Below are 19,422 nucleotides of genomic sequence, written 5' to 3'. Positions count from 1 at the left end.
TCCTTGCTACCACGGATGACATCCGCATGCTACTAGACCAGGGACACACTGCAGCCCTCATCCTTCTAGACTTCTCCGCAGCCTTCGACACCATTTAACATCACAATCTCGCAGGCAGACTTCACGACGTGGGGATAAAAGGAGCCGCCCTCGACTGGATCCAATCCTTCCTATCTGGCAGAACCCAGACGATCAGACTCCCCTCCTTCCTCTCCGACCCCACTGATCATCTGCAGAGTACCCCAAGGATCATCACTTAGCCTCATGCTCTTCAACATCTACATGGCCCCCCTCGCCACCATCGTTAGACAGCATGGACTCAGCATTGTATCCTATGCCGACGACACCCAGCTCATCTTCTCACTCACGAAGAACCCTGTAGACACCAGACTCTGTTTCCAGGAAGGAATGAAGAATGTGGCAGCCTGGATGAAGGACAGTTGCTTGAAGCTCAACTCAGAGAAGACCGAGGTCCTCATCCTTACACACCACACCTCCGCCTCGGACGACACATGGTGGCCCTCTGCCCTCGGAAACCCACCTACTCCTACAGACCATGCACGAAACCTCAGCATCAACCTCGACTCTTCCCTCTCCATGAACCCCCAGATCAACGCTGTCGCCTCCATCAGTTTCAACTGCCTGCGCATCCTCCACAAGACATTCAAGTGGATCCCCCCGACTGCAGAAAGACCATCACTCATAACCATCAGACTGGACTACGGCAACGCTCTATATACTGGAATCAACAGAGCTCTACTACACAGACTCCAAACCATTCAGAACACCGCGGCCAGACTCGTTCTCGGGACAACGCACCACGAACACATGACCTAAAACCTACGATACCTCCACTGGCTCCCCGCTGAGAAAAGGGTCACCTTCAAACTCCTCACCCACGCCTGCAAATCTCTCTACAACATCAGACCCAAATACCTCAACGAGAAAGTATCATTCAACGTACCCAAGAGGAACCTCCGCTCCGCAAGGTCCCTTCGCAGCCGCAAAAACAGAACAGGCGGGAGAGCCTTCTCCTACATTGCAGCCAATACCTGGAACAAGCTACCCGTGAACATCAGACGCTCCCCGACCCTGCACACATTTAGGAAGGACCTCAAGAGTTGGGTCTTCAATTGATCCGGAGCTGCCCCCTCTACCCCCAGCGCCTTGAGACCCTCACGGGTGAGTAGCACACTATATAAAACCCTGATTGATTGATTGAGCTATATGCAAATCAGTCTTGACCCTGTGCCTCATGGTAACAGTCCAGCCCGAACTGCCAAGCCATGTCTTCACAGGACCGGAAACAAGCATCCTGGGACCGGTTTTAGGCTAACAGCCCTCATCAGCCAGGGTAGCTTAAATCCAGTGGCAATGTGAACACAAAACCGGTCCTTGGACGGTTGTTTTCAGTCCAGGGAGGACTTGGCCTGCCAGTTCGGGCTGGACTGTTCCCATTGGGCGCAGGGTCATGACTAATTTGCATATGACTGGGTCCAAACTGGAATGGCATGGTGAGCAAAAAACGATGGATTTAGGCCCATATCTCTGTACTGGGGTGAATGTATGACATTGTTCTGCATTCTGTGCATCCATTGTTATTTTTGCATTTGTCACCCCGAGTGGGACGAGTATGCCCAGACGTGGGTCCCGTGCTCTCCATGCCACTGGAGTCAAGCTATCCTGGCTGATCGAGGCTGAAATCCATGAAACCAGTCCTAGGATGCTTGATTCCAGTCCAGGGAGGACCTGGCCTGGCAGTTTGGGCTGGACTGTTCCCATTGGGCGCAGGGTCAAGACTTATTTGCATATGGTTGGGTCCAAACTGTAATGGCATGGCAAGCATAAAAACAATGGATTTAGGCCCGGATCTCTGTACTGGGGTGAATGTATGACATTGTTCTGCATTCTGTTCATCCATTTTTCTTTTTGTATTCTATAAAGTGCCTTGGAAGCGCAACGGGCATTTGCACACGCTTTGTGTGCCCCGGGGAACTTTTGTATTATAGAAGGGGCTGCAAACGCTTGTGCAGTCGTTTCGATAATACCGAAAGTGCTGGCACACATAAAGCATCAGCTCTATCTTCAAAGGGTATTCCCTTATTTGCATGGGGGCGTGCTGCATGCAAATGAGGGAATCCCTTTGCCTCTGCTCCCGAGGCATATTACAGAGGTGTACTCAGAGGCAAAGAAGTCCTCAGGAGGAGCACTGAGAGTGTACCATCTAAAAAGAGGCGCACTGTTAGTGTGTCCCCTGATGGCAGCCCTCTGGAGGCAGGAAAGGGGGCGCCATGAACCCCCCAGTCATTGACTGTACCCACCTGCATGGGGATCTCTAACCCCTTCAAAAGTGCAGGCGGGTTGGCACCTGCACTGTGAAAACTCTGTGCCCCTGTGAAGCAGCAGCTCCTTTTTTCACAGGATTGCACTTGCCCCCACAGCAGCATGAGTTTGCGGCTGCCTGGGGCAGTGCATCCATGGAAATAGGGTGCATTTTTGCTGTTTGTGCATAGGTCCGTCATTTCGAGTCTTGCTGCGGTATTACATTCTATAAGGGCAGCATAGCGTCACTGACATAACATTGATGCATACAATATCGAAACAAAAAAATATCAGAAAATAGATATTGATAATGAAAATATTGACTTCCTAAACTGAACTAGTAAAACACAAAATATCAACAACACAAACATCGTTGTTAAAAATATACAATGGAGGCTGTTGGTTTTGAAACCGGCCGGACATTCTGACTGGCTTCTGAAGGGCTCAAGGAGCCCATCTCCTAGTCGGAACCGGCACGTAATCACTATGGATGGCCGGCACGTAATCCCAATTGACAGCATTTGGCGCCGTCCGGATTACGAAGCCGGTTTCCGATAGGCTTTTCATGCTGGGCTTTCCAACATTGAAAGCCTGTCGAAAAATGACTTTTGGGACCTATAGCAGGCCCCCCTTCAGCCAGCAGCCTCCAGTTGGGGGAAGAGGGGGCACCTATGGTGCCCCCCTGTTCATCCCTGCTCTATTAAACTATATATCATTCATTCAAAATTAAAACATAAATTGGCATTTGCCTGCAGATGAACCACCAAGTCTGCCAGCCAACTGCCGGGCTCGCATTCAGGGAAAAGCAGCTTCCCTAGTGTGGTACAGGGATCAGTACTGCCGTCCGTATTACGAGTTGCATTTTCCACAAGCTGACCGTGGCGGTTCAAACTCCAACTTCAAAGTGGCGGACACAAAAGATTTGGGGTGCGTACACACCTTTTTCTTGTTCTTTCAGGCAGAGTCCGACACAGATACCTTTCTTCTAGGCCTCCTTCCACAGCAGGATCTTGACCACAATGAATACGACCCCGTTTGCGAGGATCTCCAGGTGAGTCCCATTCGTACCACATACCCATTGCCAGGACTGCCCACATATGGGACGGACCCCGGCAATAGGTAGACGGTATTTTTTCACATGTATTATGCATGTGTGCATCCGACACATATGCATTGAAATACACATATAGGCATCAATATATTTGGTAAAAATACTCACCACTACTGCAAGATCTCTGCATCCACACTGCCGGCACCGTGGTTCAACTCATAATACGGCCGTCTTTGCAACGCCAGTGCTGTGGGCTACTGGAGGGCACGGACGCGGTTTTTGGGCGTTCAGACTGCCAAACTCATAGTAAGGCCCAAAGTATGAACAACTTTACCCATAAAATCAAGCAAACAATTAAATCAACAATATAAAAAGCAAACTAATTTAAACTACTAAATACTACAGAAATGACAAATCCTGCAAGACCAGCAAAGTCTGCCAGATTCCTTAACCAGAAGATTAAAGAAGAAATATATACATCTCAAAAACTACCTAACAAATTAAGTAAAACTTATAGTTAAACTAAAATGTGCTTAATAATATATGTAAAATTGTAAAATAGCAATTAATTATAAATCACTCTCCAACTTCTTTCTCTTTACATAGACTTCCTAAAAGAAAACTACATGGCTTGAAAAGGTAATAAATTGCCAGAAAAAAAAGAATTCAGAAACCAGCAAAATGTCTGCGATCCGAGCTTTCTTTTTTGAGGAGTTTGGTGTCGCTACCTCGGAGTACCCCACTCCAGTCCCTTAAGGCTGGATATGGGTAGGAAATACATTGCAGATATGGCCAAATTATGCCCCTTGTTATTCTGGAGGAGTATTAGGACTACCCCTGAACTACGCCTTTATGCCAATGCTCTTAAGGAAGTCAGTTCCTCTAATTTTAAAAACAAGACAGGCTGGATAAGTAATGTGAAACAACCACTGACTGACACTGGGTTTTAGGCCATTTGGGATAATGCAGATGTTCTACGCTTCCTCCCAAAGACTTAGGGGCATATGTATGAAAAGCCAGTCTAATGGGAAAGGAAGCTGTACGCTCGCCACCTAATCCGAAGCGTACAGTCGCCGTTGCGCCGCTATACAGACGCTGTAAAAAGAGAATAATGTCAGGGTCAGCCCCCGCTGTCTCAAGAACCTCTCACAATCTGTCATGCCTTACAGAATCGAAGGTCGCCGGAAGGTCCAAAAATGCCAGAAACAAGCTTCCCATGTTTGCTCTTCTGTATTTCCCCACTGATATGGCCAGGTTTAAACTCTGCTCGGTCGTCCCCAGCCCCTCTCGAAAGCCATACTGTAAATCTGATAGCACCAGGCTATATTCTGCCCATCCTTGCAGGCGCTCCAAAATAACTAGCCCAGCCCATGGAGTCCAATATGGAGATGGGCCTATAGCACCCAGGATCGTTACGATCCTCTTTTTAAAAAATGGGAAAATAATAGATTCCACGCAGGTCTTCGACATTGATTCCAGACAACTGGCGTTAATAACCTGGGTTACTAGGGGCCCCCATTGATTTGAACAGGTCCACTGGTACGTCGTCAGAGAGCCTTACCTTCCTGGCTCACTGATAGAGCTCCCTTTACTTCCTCCAGTGTGACCTGCAAATCTACTTTTTCAATGTTTTCCTCTAACATATCACTAACTGGTAAATTAAGTATTCGCTGCCCGTTATACACCTTTGAAAAGTGTCCGATCCAGGACTCTGCAGGTAAGGCGATTTCTATGGAAGGACCGCCCGCAGGTTGTAAAAACGGCATTTTCACTGCCCTCCAAAAGGCGGCACTATCTTTCTGTTGAGCCCCACTGTGAAGGGATTCCCAGGCTTCCCTTCTCATAGCACATCTTCTTTCCTTAAGGGCCAGTCTATAATCCGTTCTTGCCTGCCTAACATTATTTGTAATTCTGGGCTGCCTATGTAACTCATTCTTAAGGTTGGTGTATGCTCGTGTGCATTTGGTGTCGAGCCACCCCTGACTTTTGACTTTATTACGGAGTTGAACAAATAATAACTCCCTGACCCCATCTGATATTATCTGAAAGGATGATAAGATACTGTCATGGGAAGCTAAGTCGCTCAGACAAATATCAAAGGTGGTTTTACACTTCGTTATCAGTTGTTTTGTAACCGCAACAGGGTCCACCGTTGACCACCGTAAGGTATAACCATGGATTTGATCAAGGTTTACCCTTCCTATGGCCTCTATGGCATAATCCGCCCTAACAGACCTATGTGATGGCAGATTGATCTTGAGGCAGAGAGGGAAGCGGTCACTCATGGGGTCATCACCAACATTAAAAGAGTACAGCCGGAATGCATAGTTGCGGTACACTAGTATATAGTCTATGGTTGCTATGGTTGAGGATAAACCTCTTCCATTAAATGTGTAGGGCATGGGGACAGGTGTAACCAGTAAATCATTCACAAAACCCAGCTCAGTATTCAGGATCAGGCAATTAAATAATTCCCCCACCATCATATGTCAAAAATGAGTGTTATGCCCGCTTCATCATTAAAACCACAGATTCTACTATCCTCATGTGGGCATAGGGCACAGTTGAAATCCCCCACAAAGATTGTCATTTTGTCTTTTGCACTAGCATTGCAGAAGGAATTAAAGTCACTGCCAATATTTGTTACAACCTTTCCAAGCTTACCTGGGAGGATGTTATTATAAAAAATAACCAAAACAATGCAATGAGTCAGGCTTTGATGTCGTTTAATCAGCTGATAATAACTATCCCCCAGCTTTGATTCCATTTTGTCTATGGCTAACTTATTCGATATATATGTACAAAGCCCACCCTTTGGGCTACCCCCTGGTCCCTTCACTGAAGGTGTGTGAAAAGTTTATATGAATTGGTTCTATGGTCCATGTTTCCTGGAAACATAATATGTCATAGTTTAAAATAAAAATAAAATCCCACCATGTTTGATTATTTGTCTTGTTGCGTAACCCTGCCGCGTTCCAAGAAATAACCGCACAAAGAGAACTCTCGAGGTTGATCAAGGGTCTAATTGGGGCTGTAATCGAAGGGGTGAGATTGGGATTTCCCATAAGGGCTGTTGCTTGAATTAAGGGTTCACATAAATCAGAGAGTGGGGCTAAACGTCTAGTAATAGACTCTCTCACACAGGAGTCCCTCTCGATTGTAACGGGGAGTGGCCTGAACACTAATTCATCACGATCTGAGGTGCTACCATTTAACAATGTTACGTCATCACAACCCCTGCATAGGCCCTCATCCTGCTTCGGATACCAACTTGGAGGTGCCAGTCACTCAATGTCCTCGAAGGTGTTAAAGATATCATAATGATTGCTGACTGGAACAGCATACCTAGGCTGTCTTATCGGGAATGATCTCTCTTCCTCTGGGATATAATGTGGGAGTCTATGCGTTTGATAAAAGAAGCCCAGGGGTAAGATGTTTAGTCCTGTAGTTCTAACTGGCCAGTTGCCCCCCTTGTTTAGTATGGTTCAAATCAAATCTGGTGACCTAAATGTTAAAACTACACAATCTCCAGATAAAGCCTTATTGGAACTTCCTACCCAGCCAATCCGCTGCGCTGTCTTGAACTCTGCAAATAGCATGTTTGTGATACCTGTCCTTGCACTTATTAAGTGTAGTGACTTATTCCTCAGTGTTGACCAGTGTTCCACATCCCCAGATGACAGGGGGGGGAACATTGGCCAGCACAATAGTGTATGGAGTTACTTCAGGAGGAAGATGCAGGTTACTTGGGCTTGGCGAGTTACCCTTTGGCAGGGCCAGGCGTTGTGAGTCACTTAGAATCCGAACTCCCTCTCTACGCATGTGGGTCTCTTTCTGAGTTTTTATCATCTGGTCACAACCGCTGGTCATACCCTGTGCAGACCCTGAGTGCTTGTGGGTGGGGACGCTTCTCTTAGGTGTGACGTCCCAAACCAGGCCGGATTGTTAGTATTATGTGGGGGATCGTAGGGAGGTTGCTGGGGCCCAACCTCAATCCCAAGATTGCGTTCAACCTCGCTAGCTATTGAGCCCACATTCCTACTAGGCCATGCAGCCTTGGTTCTGCATTGACAAGTCTCGGGCGGGGCTACGGAGGTACTGCTGACGAGATTTTCCAGTTTACTTAGGTTCGCCCTACTTTAAGCACCAATGTTTCAAAAGGGCCAAGACAGTCGTTTCCAGCTTTTTCCAGAACTCCACATTATCAATGTCCTGGACTGAGGCTGGGGCTATTGGGACAGAGTCCTTTTGGGCCGAGTTGTGTCCCACACTAATCTCCCTCTCTGCAATCTTTTGTTTACTTCCCGTCGTCAAGGAGGGGGGATAATATTGCTTATTAGGACCCTGCCCCTTTCTTTTCTTAGGTGGTGGTGCAGAGCTACTCCCTTGGCTGATTTTTACTTTCTTGCCCCTAGTTACTACATTTGGCCTAGTTAGTCTATCAATTGCCTCGTTAACATCTGTACTTTCCAAGATATATGCATTTCATTAGATATAGGAGAATTTGGTTTGGAGTTGATGTGTTCTACGGGAACATTTATAACCGAGTGACTTAGGGGGCAATGTGGCTCTAATGATAACCTACGCTCAGTGAGAGCAATTTCATGTATTAGAGCCGGCTCGGCCCTTAGTAGGAAAGCGTCCAAGATCCCTACAACTCCCTGCCCCGTTAGAGATTTATGCTTGCTCATGGTTAACTCCCCCGTCAGTCACTCAATGCAATATAATACAATATAATACAATCACTAATTGCACGTAGTGTATTTGGCCCAAGTACCTTATTGTCTATTCACTATTCACTATTAAAGTGAATAATAGCTACACGCTAAAGGGCATGCTAATCTACAGACCCCCTGGTCCAATAGCCAAGTTTGAGGAAAGTTTGGTTGAAGGCATTATGGAGACCGCTTTATGTAACAATACATTTTTGGTACTTGGAGACCTTAACTTACATCTCAATAACCCCTCAGACAGCACTAGTAAGAATTTCAGTCAGGCATTAGGAGCCCTCCAATTGACTCAAATTGTTAGTGGTCCAACACATCAGTTGGGTCACCTTCTGGATCCCATATTTGCTAACTGGGGGGAAGTAGAAGCCAAATCCCCTATTCCTATTCCCTGGTCGGATCACTATTTAGTTCCCTTTACCATTCGTATTCCTGGAAGTAGACCCCCGCAGCCAGCATCGCTGTATCATCTTAGGCGGAATTGGTCACTTTTTCCCAGCATAAATTCTGTGAGGCACTGACTAAAGGGGGGAGCCCGGGGGGGGATGACGCTGACACAGCCAACACTAATCTTTGCAATCTTATCACTGAGGCACTGGACTGTACCGCTCCTCTTCAAAAAACCAAATCTGGGGGCCGTGTTAAAAAAACAGCCCCATGGTTCAACGAAGACCTAAGAGCCTTGAAAACTGCACTGAAGAGACTTGAAAGAGAATGGCGCAAGACTTTCTCCAAAGAATCTAGAGCCACCTACTTGATAGAGAGGCGACTCTACCATGGCCTAATTAGAAAGTCCAAAACAGCATACTATACGCTTAGAGTCAATGAAGCTAGTAATTCCACAAAAGAGCTGTTTTCGCTCTACAAAACTCTTTCGAGCGGAAAATCATCCAGTGTCCCAGATGATTGTTCCCCCGAATCGTGCAATAAAATTGCGATTTTTTTTTTTAGAGAAAATAGCTAAAATCTACTCAGCGTTCCCAACACAGCCTATAACTGGGGCAGAATTTGTCGAAAGCCCTAGGGAATGGGGTGATAGACACAGACTGACCCACTTTGCTATCCCGCCTCCAGAATATCTGTTAAAAATTTGCAGATCCGTGAGGTCGGTCTCTCCTCGGGACCCTACCACACCTAAACGTCTGGCGGATAGTCTAGTGGTATTAGAACCTTTCATCAGACATCTACTAGACATGTCTTTTAGTACCATGACTGTACCTAAAGACTGGAAAAAGGCGGTGGTTCTACTCCTAAGGAAGAAACCAACCATTAGTTTCGAGAAACTAGAGAACCTGCGTCCAATTTCACTCCTCCATACCTGGCTAAAGTAGCCGAAAAATTGGTCAACTTACAACTGATGGACTTCGTTGAAAAAGCGGCATTATTACATGACACTCAATTCGGCTTTCGTCCCCGTCATTCTACAGAGTCCGCACTCTTAACAGCGGTGGAGGCCCTTCGTCAGGGGACGGATGAGGGTTATACCATGGCCCTCATCCTACTGGACCTGAGTGCAGCATTCGACACTGTAGCTCATGCCAACTTGCTACAATGCTTGAACAACGGAGGAATATCTGAAGCTTTACTCCAATGGATCCAATCCTTCCTGACTGGGAGAAGCTTCCAAGTCCGCTTGGGTGATCACTACTCGAGAGACATGGGTTTGGGACAGGGCGTTCCCCAGGGATCGTCCCTGAGCCCAACTCTGTTTAATCTCTACGTCTCCCCAGTGGCTTCGATTGCCGTGAGTCATGGACTGAAAATTGTGTCATATGCAGATGACACGCAGTTGGTTATCTCCCTCTCACGAGTACCCGGACTTGCTTCGGACAGTTTCAAGGCTTGCATGCAAGACCTTGCTACCTGGATGTCCACCAACTGCCTTAAATTAAATGGCAACAAGACAGAGGTGCTCGTGGTGGGGGGGAGTCCTTCCGCTTGGTCATCGGCATGGTGGCCCCCTTGTCTGGGGGAGGCACCTATGCCCCGTCAGGAAGTCAAAAACCTTGGCGTATGGCTCGATGCTGACTTGTCTTTTGGACCCCAAATAAACCGAGTGGCGGGTGTTTGTTTCAGCGTTTTAAAAATCTTACGCAAGGTCCTTGCTCTCCTCCCTTTGTCCGCCCGGAGAACACTGGTACACGCCCTCGTGACATCGCGCCTAGACTACGGCAACCTATTGTACCTGGGTGCCACCTGTAAGGCAATAAACCGCCTCCAGGTATTGCAGAATGCGGCAGCCCGCCTCATCCTAAAAGTCCCTAAAAGATCGGATTCTAAAGCTGCCCTTCACATTCTCCACTGGCTGCCAGTAAGAAGCAGAGTGGAATTTAAGGCCCTCTGTACCTGTCACCGTATTCTTGCTCGGAAAGCGCCTTCACCACTCCAGAACCTAGTCATCAAGTATGCACCCTCACGTGCTCTGCGCTCTTCACACGGAGGTCTACTTGTGGTCCCTAGGATCAGAAAGGCTGGACGCTCTTTTCGCCATTTGGCAGCGAAGCGCTGGAACGCCCTGCCTCTTAACCTCCGCCTAGACCCATCGGAATCCAGCTTCCGGAAGAACTTAAAAATACTCCTTTTCTCAAGATAATCGAGCCTACTCCTCACTACTGCTCTGAGTTTTCAGGTGTAGCGCGGGGACACGCTTTCTAGCGTAACCATGCGCTTTATAAACTTCCCTAATAATAATAATAATTGTCACAGTTCAACAGGTGTCCATGAGCATCCACTAATTCTTAAAAATATCAATAACGGGGCCCAGCCCGGCCTCCTTCGGCCTCGGACGGGCCCGCCCTTGGCCTGGGCCCTGCCCGGGCACGCCCGTGCGCTGCCCTCGCCACGGGAGCCCTGGGCTGATCTTATGCGCTGCCGGGCGCGAAAGGATGACGGTGGCGCCTCCTGGCGCAGAGCCCCCTGGAACGTGGAGTCCTCTCCACAAAGTGCGGCGTGCCTTGAGCCCAGCGAGGGGAAAATGCAGCATGAGGCATTCCCTGGCCCTCAGCAGGAGGAAAGTGCAGCGTGCCTTGGCCCCAACAAGTAGAAGGTGCGGCCCCAGAGGTAAAGTGCTTCGTGTAAGACGGGCGTTTCTATTCTGTACCACCCCATAATACTCACAGCATTCTGTGTTGTCATTTATAAATTAATCAGCCCTTTGATCTCTACAGCTTCATCGATTTAAACAGCATCCTTATGACCTCTGCAGAATATACTTAGATGTGTGCGACCTGTGGCTGCTCACTTGTCTCAACGTCACTTGAAACACCCGTGTGCGCCCCTCATCTTCTTATTCATTAAACAGCATCCTCGGTGCCTACCAAGAGTTAACTTGGATTGTGTGCTAACCAGCTGCTCACTTAGCATCTGCAGAAATGTGTCAAGAAGTATACAGATGTTCACTCTCTCACTTACAAAACACTTTGCACCGGTGCAGAATACACTTAGAGGTAAGTGCTCCACAGCTTATTGCGCACTTTACAAGTTTAAAAGGGTCACAGTGTTACTCACGGTGCTCTGGTAAATATGACACCAAACCAGTTCATATAAAGATCCCACTGAAGGCCACAAAATGAAGATCTCAATCATTTTACACTGACCTGGTTCTCATAGTGACCGTCGAAATGCCACCGGATGGAGCTCTGGTTGATGACAAGTTGATGCCCTGATGGAGCGGAGAGATCCAAATGTCCAATTTCATAGGGATGCAGAACACCTTCTTTGTCATTGTAAATCCAGTTCATAATGTCATACTTTGCTGGTAGCTCCCCTTTGTCATCAAAATAGAATTCATCTCCAGCAGCAGTCTTAAAATGTACCTTCTGGAGGAAACTGTTCAGCTAGAACAATAAAAAGTACAAAGTCAGTAGATCAAGTTTAAGCAGAGAAGTGTGGGTGAATCCTCAGCCGTGCACGTGGAGGACTAGGCATGCGGCACCCAGTGTGACCAGAGTGAAGGGTAAGGCCAGTATTCAGGAGTAAAAACTGCCTAAGCATTAACAGAGATGGTAGGGAAAGGCCCTCTCCCTTCAGCAGACTTGTGGGCAGGTCTGTGGACAACTCTGAGCATTAAAAACAAATCACCCCCTGCGCTTTGCTACTTGGGGTCCTCTCTCAGAGTTGGTGCAACCTCATGTCCGGGCATCAAACAGCCTGCCAGATGAAAGCATGATTCTCATTCCAAAAACAGAGATATTTAGTCAAACCCTTATTGACAGGCGTAAACTTTGTGAACTGAGTGCACATCTACTCTTACATTTATGGTCCAGTTGGCCATTCAGCAAACGTGAGACGAAGTACAGCTTAAAATCAGCAGCAAAAGATCAGATGCAAGCAGTAGGAAGTTAAACCCTGGAAGTAGCAATGGATGGACCTTGGCGCGGTCTCAGGATCTGATTTATATTGTCATAGGTGATCCGCTGTGTGTGGGGGTCGCACAGGACATTACATCTGCCATCCTTATGGACTAGAGTGATCTCTGTCTCTCCGGAAGAACAGCTGTAACTCTGAAGGCATTACAAATATGTGTCCAGCTGCCATCCCAAATGGGAGTTTGTTACTGAAAAACAAAAAACGAATGACCCGCAGGATCTGGGCACCATGATATCTTTTCTGGCTGTGACCACCAGACACCAAAGACATCAGGTCATTTATACTAAATAGGGCAGGTGAGCTGATGTCCTTATATGATTACCCCTACTTCCTCGGGCTGTTGGAGTAAGCTTGGCTGTGGTGGAGCCATCATGGCCCACCTGACTCTAAAAAGAGGGCAGACTCATTTTGATGGAATAACTTGTCCATCAAACTCTAAATAAAGCTCTAATGGCCTCAGTTCCTAATGTTTGGCGTAGGGCAGTGCCGCAAGCCTTCTTGCTGTGCTACCCGACATCAAAATAAAAGGACAGGAATGAGCCGTTTCTATGAGATCCGGTGCATTCTTTCCTCTTCCACTGCGCTGGTGCACAAAATGGTGGCCAGCACCAACATAAGCACCCTTACACCATCGCGCACGGCCGCCTGCATTGAAATCAAGTTGTTTTTCTGGGGGAAGGGACACCTTCCTTCACAAAAACAACCCTTACACCACACCTGGGGAGACACAGGGATGTGACGCAGTCCCAGGTTTACAGAATGTTGTAAACCTGTGAATGTGCCAAATGCCAATGGTGTTACGTGAGAAAACCCACCGTAACACCCATGGCACGCCTCCCCATCGCAGCGTGAGGGAACGTAACAATGTGCGCTGCGTTGAAACACTCCATAACTACCAGGCCATGAAAAGCCACGCAGGGTGACTTTACGTGGCCTTGTAGGTATGGTCGTGCAATGTGCACCGCCGGAGCGTCATTAAAAGTCACATTCCGGTGGTGCTCGGGGCTTGTAAAGGAAGCCCTGAGTTCCTATAAACTCAACACTTTGGAGATATCAGAAACCCATACTGCATTCCAAAGCTCTGACCGCATCCATATTGCTAAGACCCGGATCAGGATTATTCTGTCCACATAGGTAAAGCCATAAGGGTGTCTTAGTACCTTGCTATGAGAGCGTCTATTCTTAGCTCTGTATTTATTCATTTATTCTTCTACGCCTTATATAGGTGCATAGTCCTTCAGTAACACAGTGAAATAAGCATTTGCAATGCAATAGGTCTCGCATTTAATAGAGTTCGAGCTATTGGCTTTGTAAATGACAATGTCTTTTGCCCATGTGTTTTGGCTTGGAGTGGAATTATGTGGTTTGAGTCTGAATTGTTGATTTTGGAATTGTGTGGGATGGAATTGTGTGGTGCGTAGTGGAATTATGTGGCATGGTGAACAGATAGTGCTGAGAGCTGTACACAATCAATAGAAAGGGAGATTTAGAGGGATAGGTACATTTTGCATGACGTGGTGAAAGAACTCAGTATAGAGGAGCAGACAGAGTGTGTGAGAAACAGAGAAAGAAGGGGAGAGCAGGCCACAGATGCATAAATAGGGTGCGCCTGTGTATGCAGAAGAAACCCCAAAAACAGGAGGAGAGCATGGTTTTGAGGGACGGAAACCTTGAAAAGGCACAGGAAAGAAACTGTGCTTTCAGAGCTGAAGTGAACCAATGTGAGAGGGGGGAAGAGTGTATGAGAGGTGAGAGAGATTACGAGAGCGAGAGACTGAAGCGTGGGTGGAGGCACCCCAGAGGGGGAGGCGAGAGGTGGACCAGTGCACAGCATGAGGCGGTACAAAAAGGTAGCATCTGTCTACGTAAAAGCAAGCCTCTCCATGGGGGTATTGCACATTTATAAGTGCTGCTGAATCAGAGGGCTGAGGAATGTCTGCATTTTCCAGCCCCTTTAGTCTCGGGGTAGGAGTGCTCATTTGACTGTTGGAAGCCAAAAACAACAAGCATTTGCAATGCAACAGGTCTCACATTTTAGACACTTTGACCTATTGGTATTGTTAATGACAATGCCTTTTTTTATTGCAGGCTTTTTAAACACATATATGAAAGGAGAGTTCATCGCTTCATGACATCGCACTGCGGACGCCGAGCGTTCGCCATTTTCATCGCATCGCATCAGGATCGTCGCTCCCTCGCGTGGCGCCATTTCTTTTCATCGGAGTGGAGAAGTGTGGCTCACTGGTTAGAGTAGGCAGACCTGGAAGCAGAGGTCAGCCCGGGACCAGGGTTCAATTCCCGGCTCGGCTGGGTCTTGAGTCCATAAATTGTCCATGGACTTGATAATTCTCGCTCCAGTGCATACTCAATTCATGGGTTCACACTCTGCGACTCTGGGCAATAGCTTGCTTAATCTCCACAATGGCCCCTCGCGGCGGGATGCCTGGCTTTCACCTGTGGATGCCCTGCTGGGTTATCTCACAGGGGAATACCAGGACGGGTTCCCTAAGCAAGCGCTTAGAGACCGGTTGGTGATTTGCGCTATATAAATATCTGCACATTTACATTTACATCGCAACAAGATCGCACATGCCACAGGCTCGGCACATCATCCTCCCTTCGTGGCAAGGATTTTAACGCATCGCCGGCTTAGCGTGTAAAAGTTTGTCGCTTTGTCCTGCACACAGATCAGCGCATCATCCTCCCTTGCGGCAAGGATTCAACGCATCGCTGGTCGCGCGTAAGGAAAATCATCGCCACATCTCCTTAGCAACTTTTTGGTTGCTTTGCTACAGGTATTTTGTGAGTAAAAGGGTCGCAGAGACCACTGCCTGAACTCCTCTTTGCACACTTTGAACTATTTTTGCAGCCTTTCAAGAGTAACCCTATTTTTCTTGTATTGCGGATTTTTACTGTTACTGGTCTTGTGTTAAGTCTATATATAAAGATGCTTATTTTTTATACTTACTTGTGTGGTGTCCCTTTGCGTATGGTCAGAAATGCTTCACACACTGCCTCTGAGATAAGCCTAGCTGCTCGTGCTACGTTACCACAGGGTTGAGTAGGGGTTATCAAAGGGTGTAGCCCGTTTACTCTAACTTAGGATGAAGGATCCCTACTTGGACAGTGGCCAGCCATTGCCAACTAGAGACCCCCATTTCTAACAGCCATATATTTAGATCCTTTTATTAATCAACTAATTCTGAATTCTGCAATTGAACCTTTTAGGACAAATGGCTAGGAGACCAAGGTGCTAGCTTACGCAGACGATATTGCCATCGTTACATCTAAGCCAGAAACGGCAATGATTGAGACTGAAAGTATGGCAGGGGAATTTGGGAGGAGGTCAGGTTATTGACTTAATAAGGGAAGATGCAGATATCTGCACAAGACAATGCATCCTACAAGATCAGCGACAGATTGAATCTGCTATGTATTTGGGGGTAAGGATAGGATCTGATCTGAAGGTATTATGTGAAAACAACTTTGATCCAGTATTGGAGGATATTAGGATCGAACTTCGGTGGCTGGATAAACTGCATCTATCTATAGTAGGTAGGATCAATGTCCTGAAAATGAAATTCTTTCCTAGAATATTATATTTATTTTGTTCCATACCCCTAGAAGTACCCCCTAATGCATTTCAGAAAATGAATGCAATCTTTTCGAACTTCATATCGAATTATCAAAAAAACAGACTGGCTTTGAGAACATTAACCCTCCTGCGAGAGAGAAGCGGATGTGCTGCCCCAAATCTACTTTTTTATTATTGGGCAGTTTTTTTGCATCAAATGGGGGCCCTGCTGGTAGCAGATAGTTCTGCTAGGGATGACGGCTTACCATCTATATACCATTTAGCCATCAGGGAGAAAGCAACAGGGCTCTTTCTCAGACAGCTGGAGCCCAGCCATTATAAAAAAAATCTGTTTTAAATGTATAAAAGCAACTAGAATGGTATGGATTAAAGCTAGTAAAATACTAAAAATTCCAAAATTTAACAGATATACCCCTTTATGGGGATCCTCACTCTTCGCAGCTGAGGTAATCGATGACATGGCTAGAGAGTGGGAACAGGCTGGTATTCAATGGGTGGCAAGTTTATACAATGAGAAATTAGAGCTACTACCCTTCTCAGAATTAGGTCAGAAATTTGGGATCGACAGCCGGTCATATTTTAAATATATTCAAATAAAGGGATGTCTAAAAAATTGCTATGTTGGATCTGGTAATTTTGGGCCAATACCCCTATTAGACAAAATATATCAGGGGATGGCCGGATCGGGGACTATGCTGATGGAAACTATACCAGATGACCTAGGAAAAACATAAACGAGATCGGCGGATAAAATGGGCGATGATGAAATTGATCTAGACATATCGTTGGAATTGGGGAAAAATCTTCTTTTAGTGGCGAATCTCAAAGCACAACACTATAAGACCCAGTTTAATTTATATTATACCCCAGCAAAACATTTTGGCTGGCGGAAACCGGAGACCGCCGAATGCCCAAGATGTCATCACAGTCCCGCTGATAGTATACATATGTTTTGTGAATGCAAACCCCTGGTCCCGCTGAAAAAGGGTATAGAGAAATTTGGGCAAGAACCGCTCAGTTGCGTGATTACTATCAGCCAACCGATGATGCTATTTGGATACGATAATCGAGCAAAACTATCAACAAAACAAAGGGATTTTGTATTCATTACGATAGCAGTATCTCGATTACTGATAGCCACAGCCTGAAAGGATTCTGAACCCCCTGTGTATACTGCTTGGCTTCAACGGTTATTGAGCATACATGTTCTGGAAATGGCTCTATATAAAAATAAGGATTGGTGGGCTAGAGAGAAAGGGGGTAGGATTTGGACACCTATGACCAACTGGCTCAAAAATAGATACGGGAGCTACCAAACAGGGTAGGAATCAGTTAGTTTGTTTTTTGGTTTATGTTTATTCTGGTTTGTATATATTTAATTTTGTACTCTATACCTTCCTTCTCTCTGGTTTTGTTCATCCTGCCATTTTTGTGTATTTTGATATAATCAAACATGACTGGAAATGGAAGTCTATAAGTTGATTGTTTCTTTTTTTTCAACTATAACTTGTTATCTCCTATTTTTGGGGTTTTTCTAATCTAATGAAATTTAAATGTTTAAACATTCTTTGTGTTTGGTGATGCTTGCTGATGTACCTTGTGGCTAATAAAAGGAAATATTTGTTACAGAATTGTTTATTTCCTCATACGTTTCCTTGGCTCCAGATAACTGGTCAGACATTCTCCATTAATAAATATTTTAACATTCTGCAAAGAGTACCATAGCAATGTTTGTTTCTCAGACCAAACTCTGAAATCTACAACCTACACCATCAACAGATAACCTGGTAATAACGGACACCACTTTCCTTTTTTAATTGTAAATGTGATAAATTTCCCTTTTTTTAGGTGATCCATTATTACCTTCCATGGTTCCTTCCTCGAGCTCCAACCATTGCGGTCAGCTCCTGGCCCATGATCAGATGAATACATGTCATGTAAAGCATGAGCCAATGTGTAGACGGCCTTATAAACACTGTATGTCTCTCTGTAGTTCATTCGCTGATAGTCATTCAACATCTGAAACGTCTCGTTTCCTGAGCAAAGAAGATCAGATGAACTGTCCAGGAACATACCATCGGGTCCATCCTTTACTATGCACCAGAAATTCGTTAGCCATAGATCTGTCAGAGCTGTATCATCTATAAACTTTGATGGAGTAACTTCATCGAGAAAATCTCGAAATCTAATAATTTCTCCTCTTTGGATACAAAATGCTAGACTTCCATTGAATATTTCAGAGATTAGATAATTGCCTAAAATGTTACAGGTAGACACTGACAGAATCCAGATTTTTCGAGGTAGCTTTTTCCAACCGTCGTTTGAGAAATAGCTCATAAGGGCCACTGGGGTGCTGTAGAGAATGATCACCTTGGCAGTGGATATCCTGATGGCGTCCATGACCGTAGGCAAGTTCACCGCGTCAGTGACAGTAATATAAGAGGGTATCATATAGGAGAACTCGATGCAGCCTCCAGCCTGGCCAACCACCGCCTGCAGTTCTCGCAGCGCTCTCTCCCCACCGTCATCATCCGTTGTCAGAAGACCCACCCATGTCCACCCAAAATATTCTAACAACTGAGCAATTCCATCGTAGAAGGAGAGCTCGTTTGGGGCAATCCGGTAAAAGGTTGGAAATCTTATTTTGTCACTGAGTACAGGCGTCTGAGCTCCGTCGCTAATCTGCAAGGCAGAAAGAAATTAAATATACATGAAATACAATCTGGCAACATCCTGCGCGAGAGGCAGTGAATACCACAAATCTTTGACTCTAAAAGGCCCAGCAAATGTATCATGGGTTTGAGCATATATAAAAACCAGAACAGACTGTGCTGAAAGAAAACTATTACAACAGTTTAGGTCCAGATGTATTGTTCATGTGACAGGTTACGCTGTCACAAACAAGATATGTATCCTGTCCGCGGTATTACAAGTGCATTATATTCAATGACACATTTGTGATGGAGTAACCCTTCCGCTGGATTCTAAATCAGGCCCTTTGTTCATAAAACACCACCATTCACACAAACCATCAAATAGTTTTAACAAACTAATTTTTCAAAGGTTTTTTGACACAGCTTTTAAAAAAATGTGCTAACATTTTTAGGTTTCGCCTGCACAGCGCTTGCACTACACTTGAGAATTTCTTTTATATAAATCTTAAAAGGGACTTACATCCAGCCCCCTTGCTTTCCTGGCTTTTCATTGGTTTCTCTGCTTGCCACTTTCCTTTACTCCATTTCTAATGGCCGGTCATATATTTCCCTGCATTTACAATGCTTTTTCTTTCTGTTGTTGCTGTGTTCTTTTGTTAACAGTTCCCATAGCCCAAGTACTGTTTATTTTTGGGTTCACCCTTG

At 45.9% G+C, this 19,422-nt stretch overlaps 1 protein-coding gene across 1 annotated transcript in view; it reads right to left on the bottom strand.

Annotated features, from left to right (window-relative positions):
• Positions 1–17,698: 17,698 nt before the first annotated feature.
• Positions 17,699–19,422, bottom strand: part of LOC146869100 (extracellular calcium-sensing receptor-like) — an 84,948-nt gene continuing 83,224 nt past the window's right edge. The window contains exons 3-4 of the mRNA XM_085599814.1: positions 17,927–18,745; positions 17,699–17,770 (exon numbers count right to left, since the gene is read on the bottom strand). Of these exons, the coding sequence (XP_085455940.1) occupies positions 17,699–17,770; positions 17,927–18,745 (891 nt within the window). The remainder of the gene's footprint in view (positions 17,771–17,926; positions 18,746–19,422) is intronic.

This window comes from Triturus cristatus, chromosome 1_1 (assembly GCF_964204655.1).
Source record: "Triturus cristatus chromosome 1_1, aTriCri1.1, whole genome shotgun sequence".
NCBI classification, from domain to species: domain Eukaryota; kingdom Metazoa; phylum Chordata; class Amphibia; order Caudata; family Salamandridae; genus Triturus; species Triturus cristatus.
Note: the sequence above shows the minus strand (reverse complement) of the source record. Positions and strands in the feature narration are given on the sequence as shown.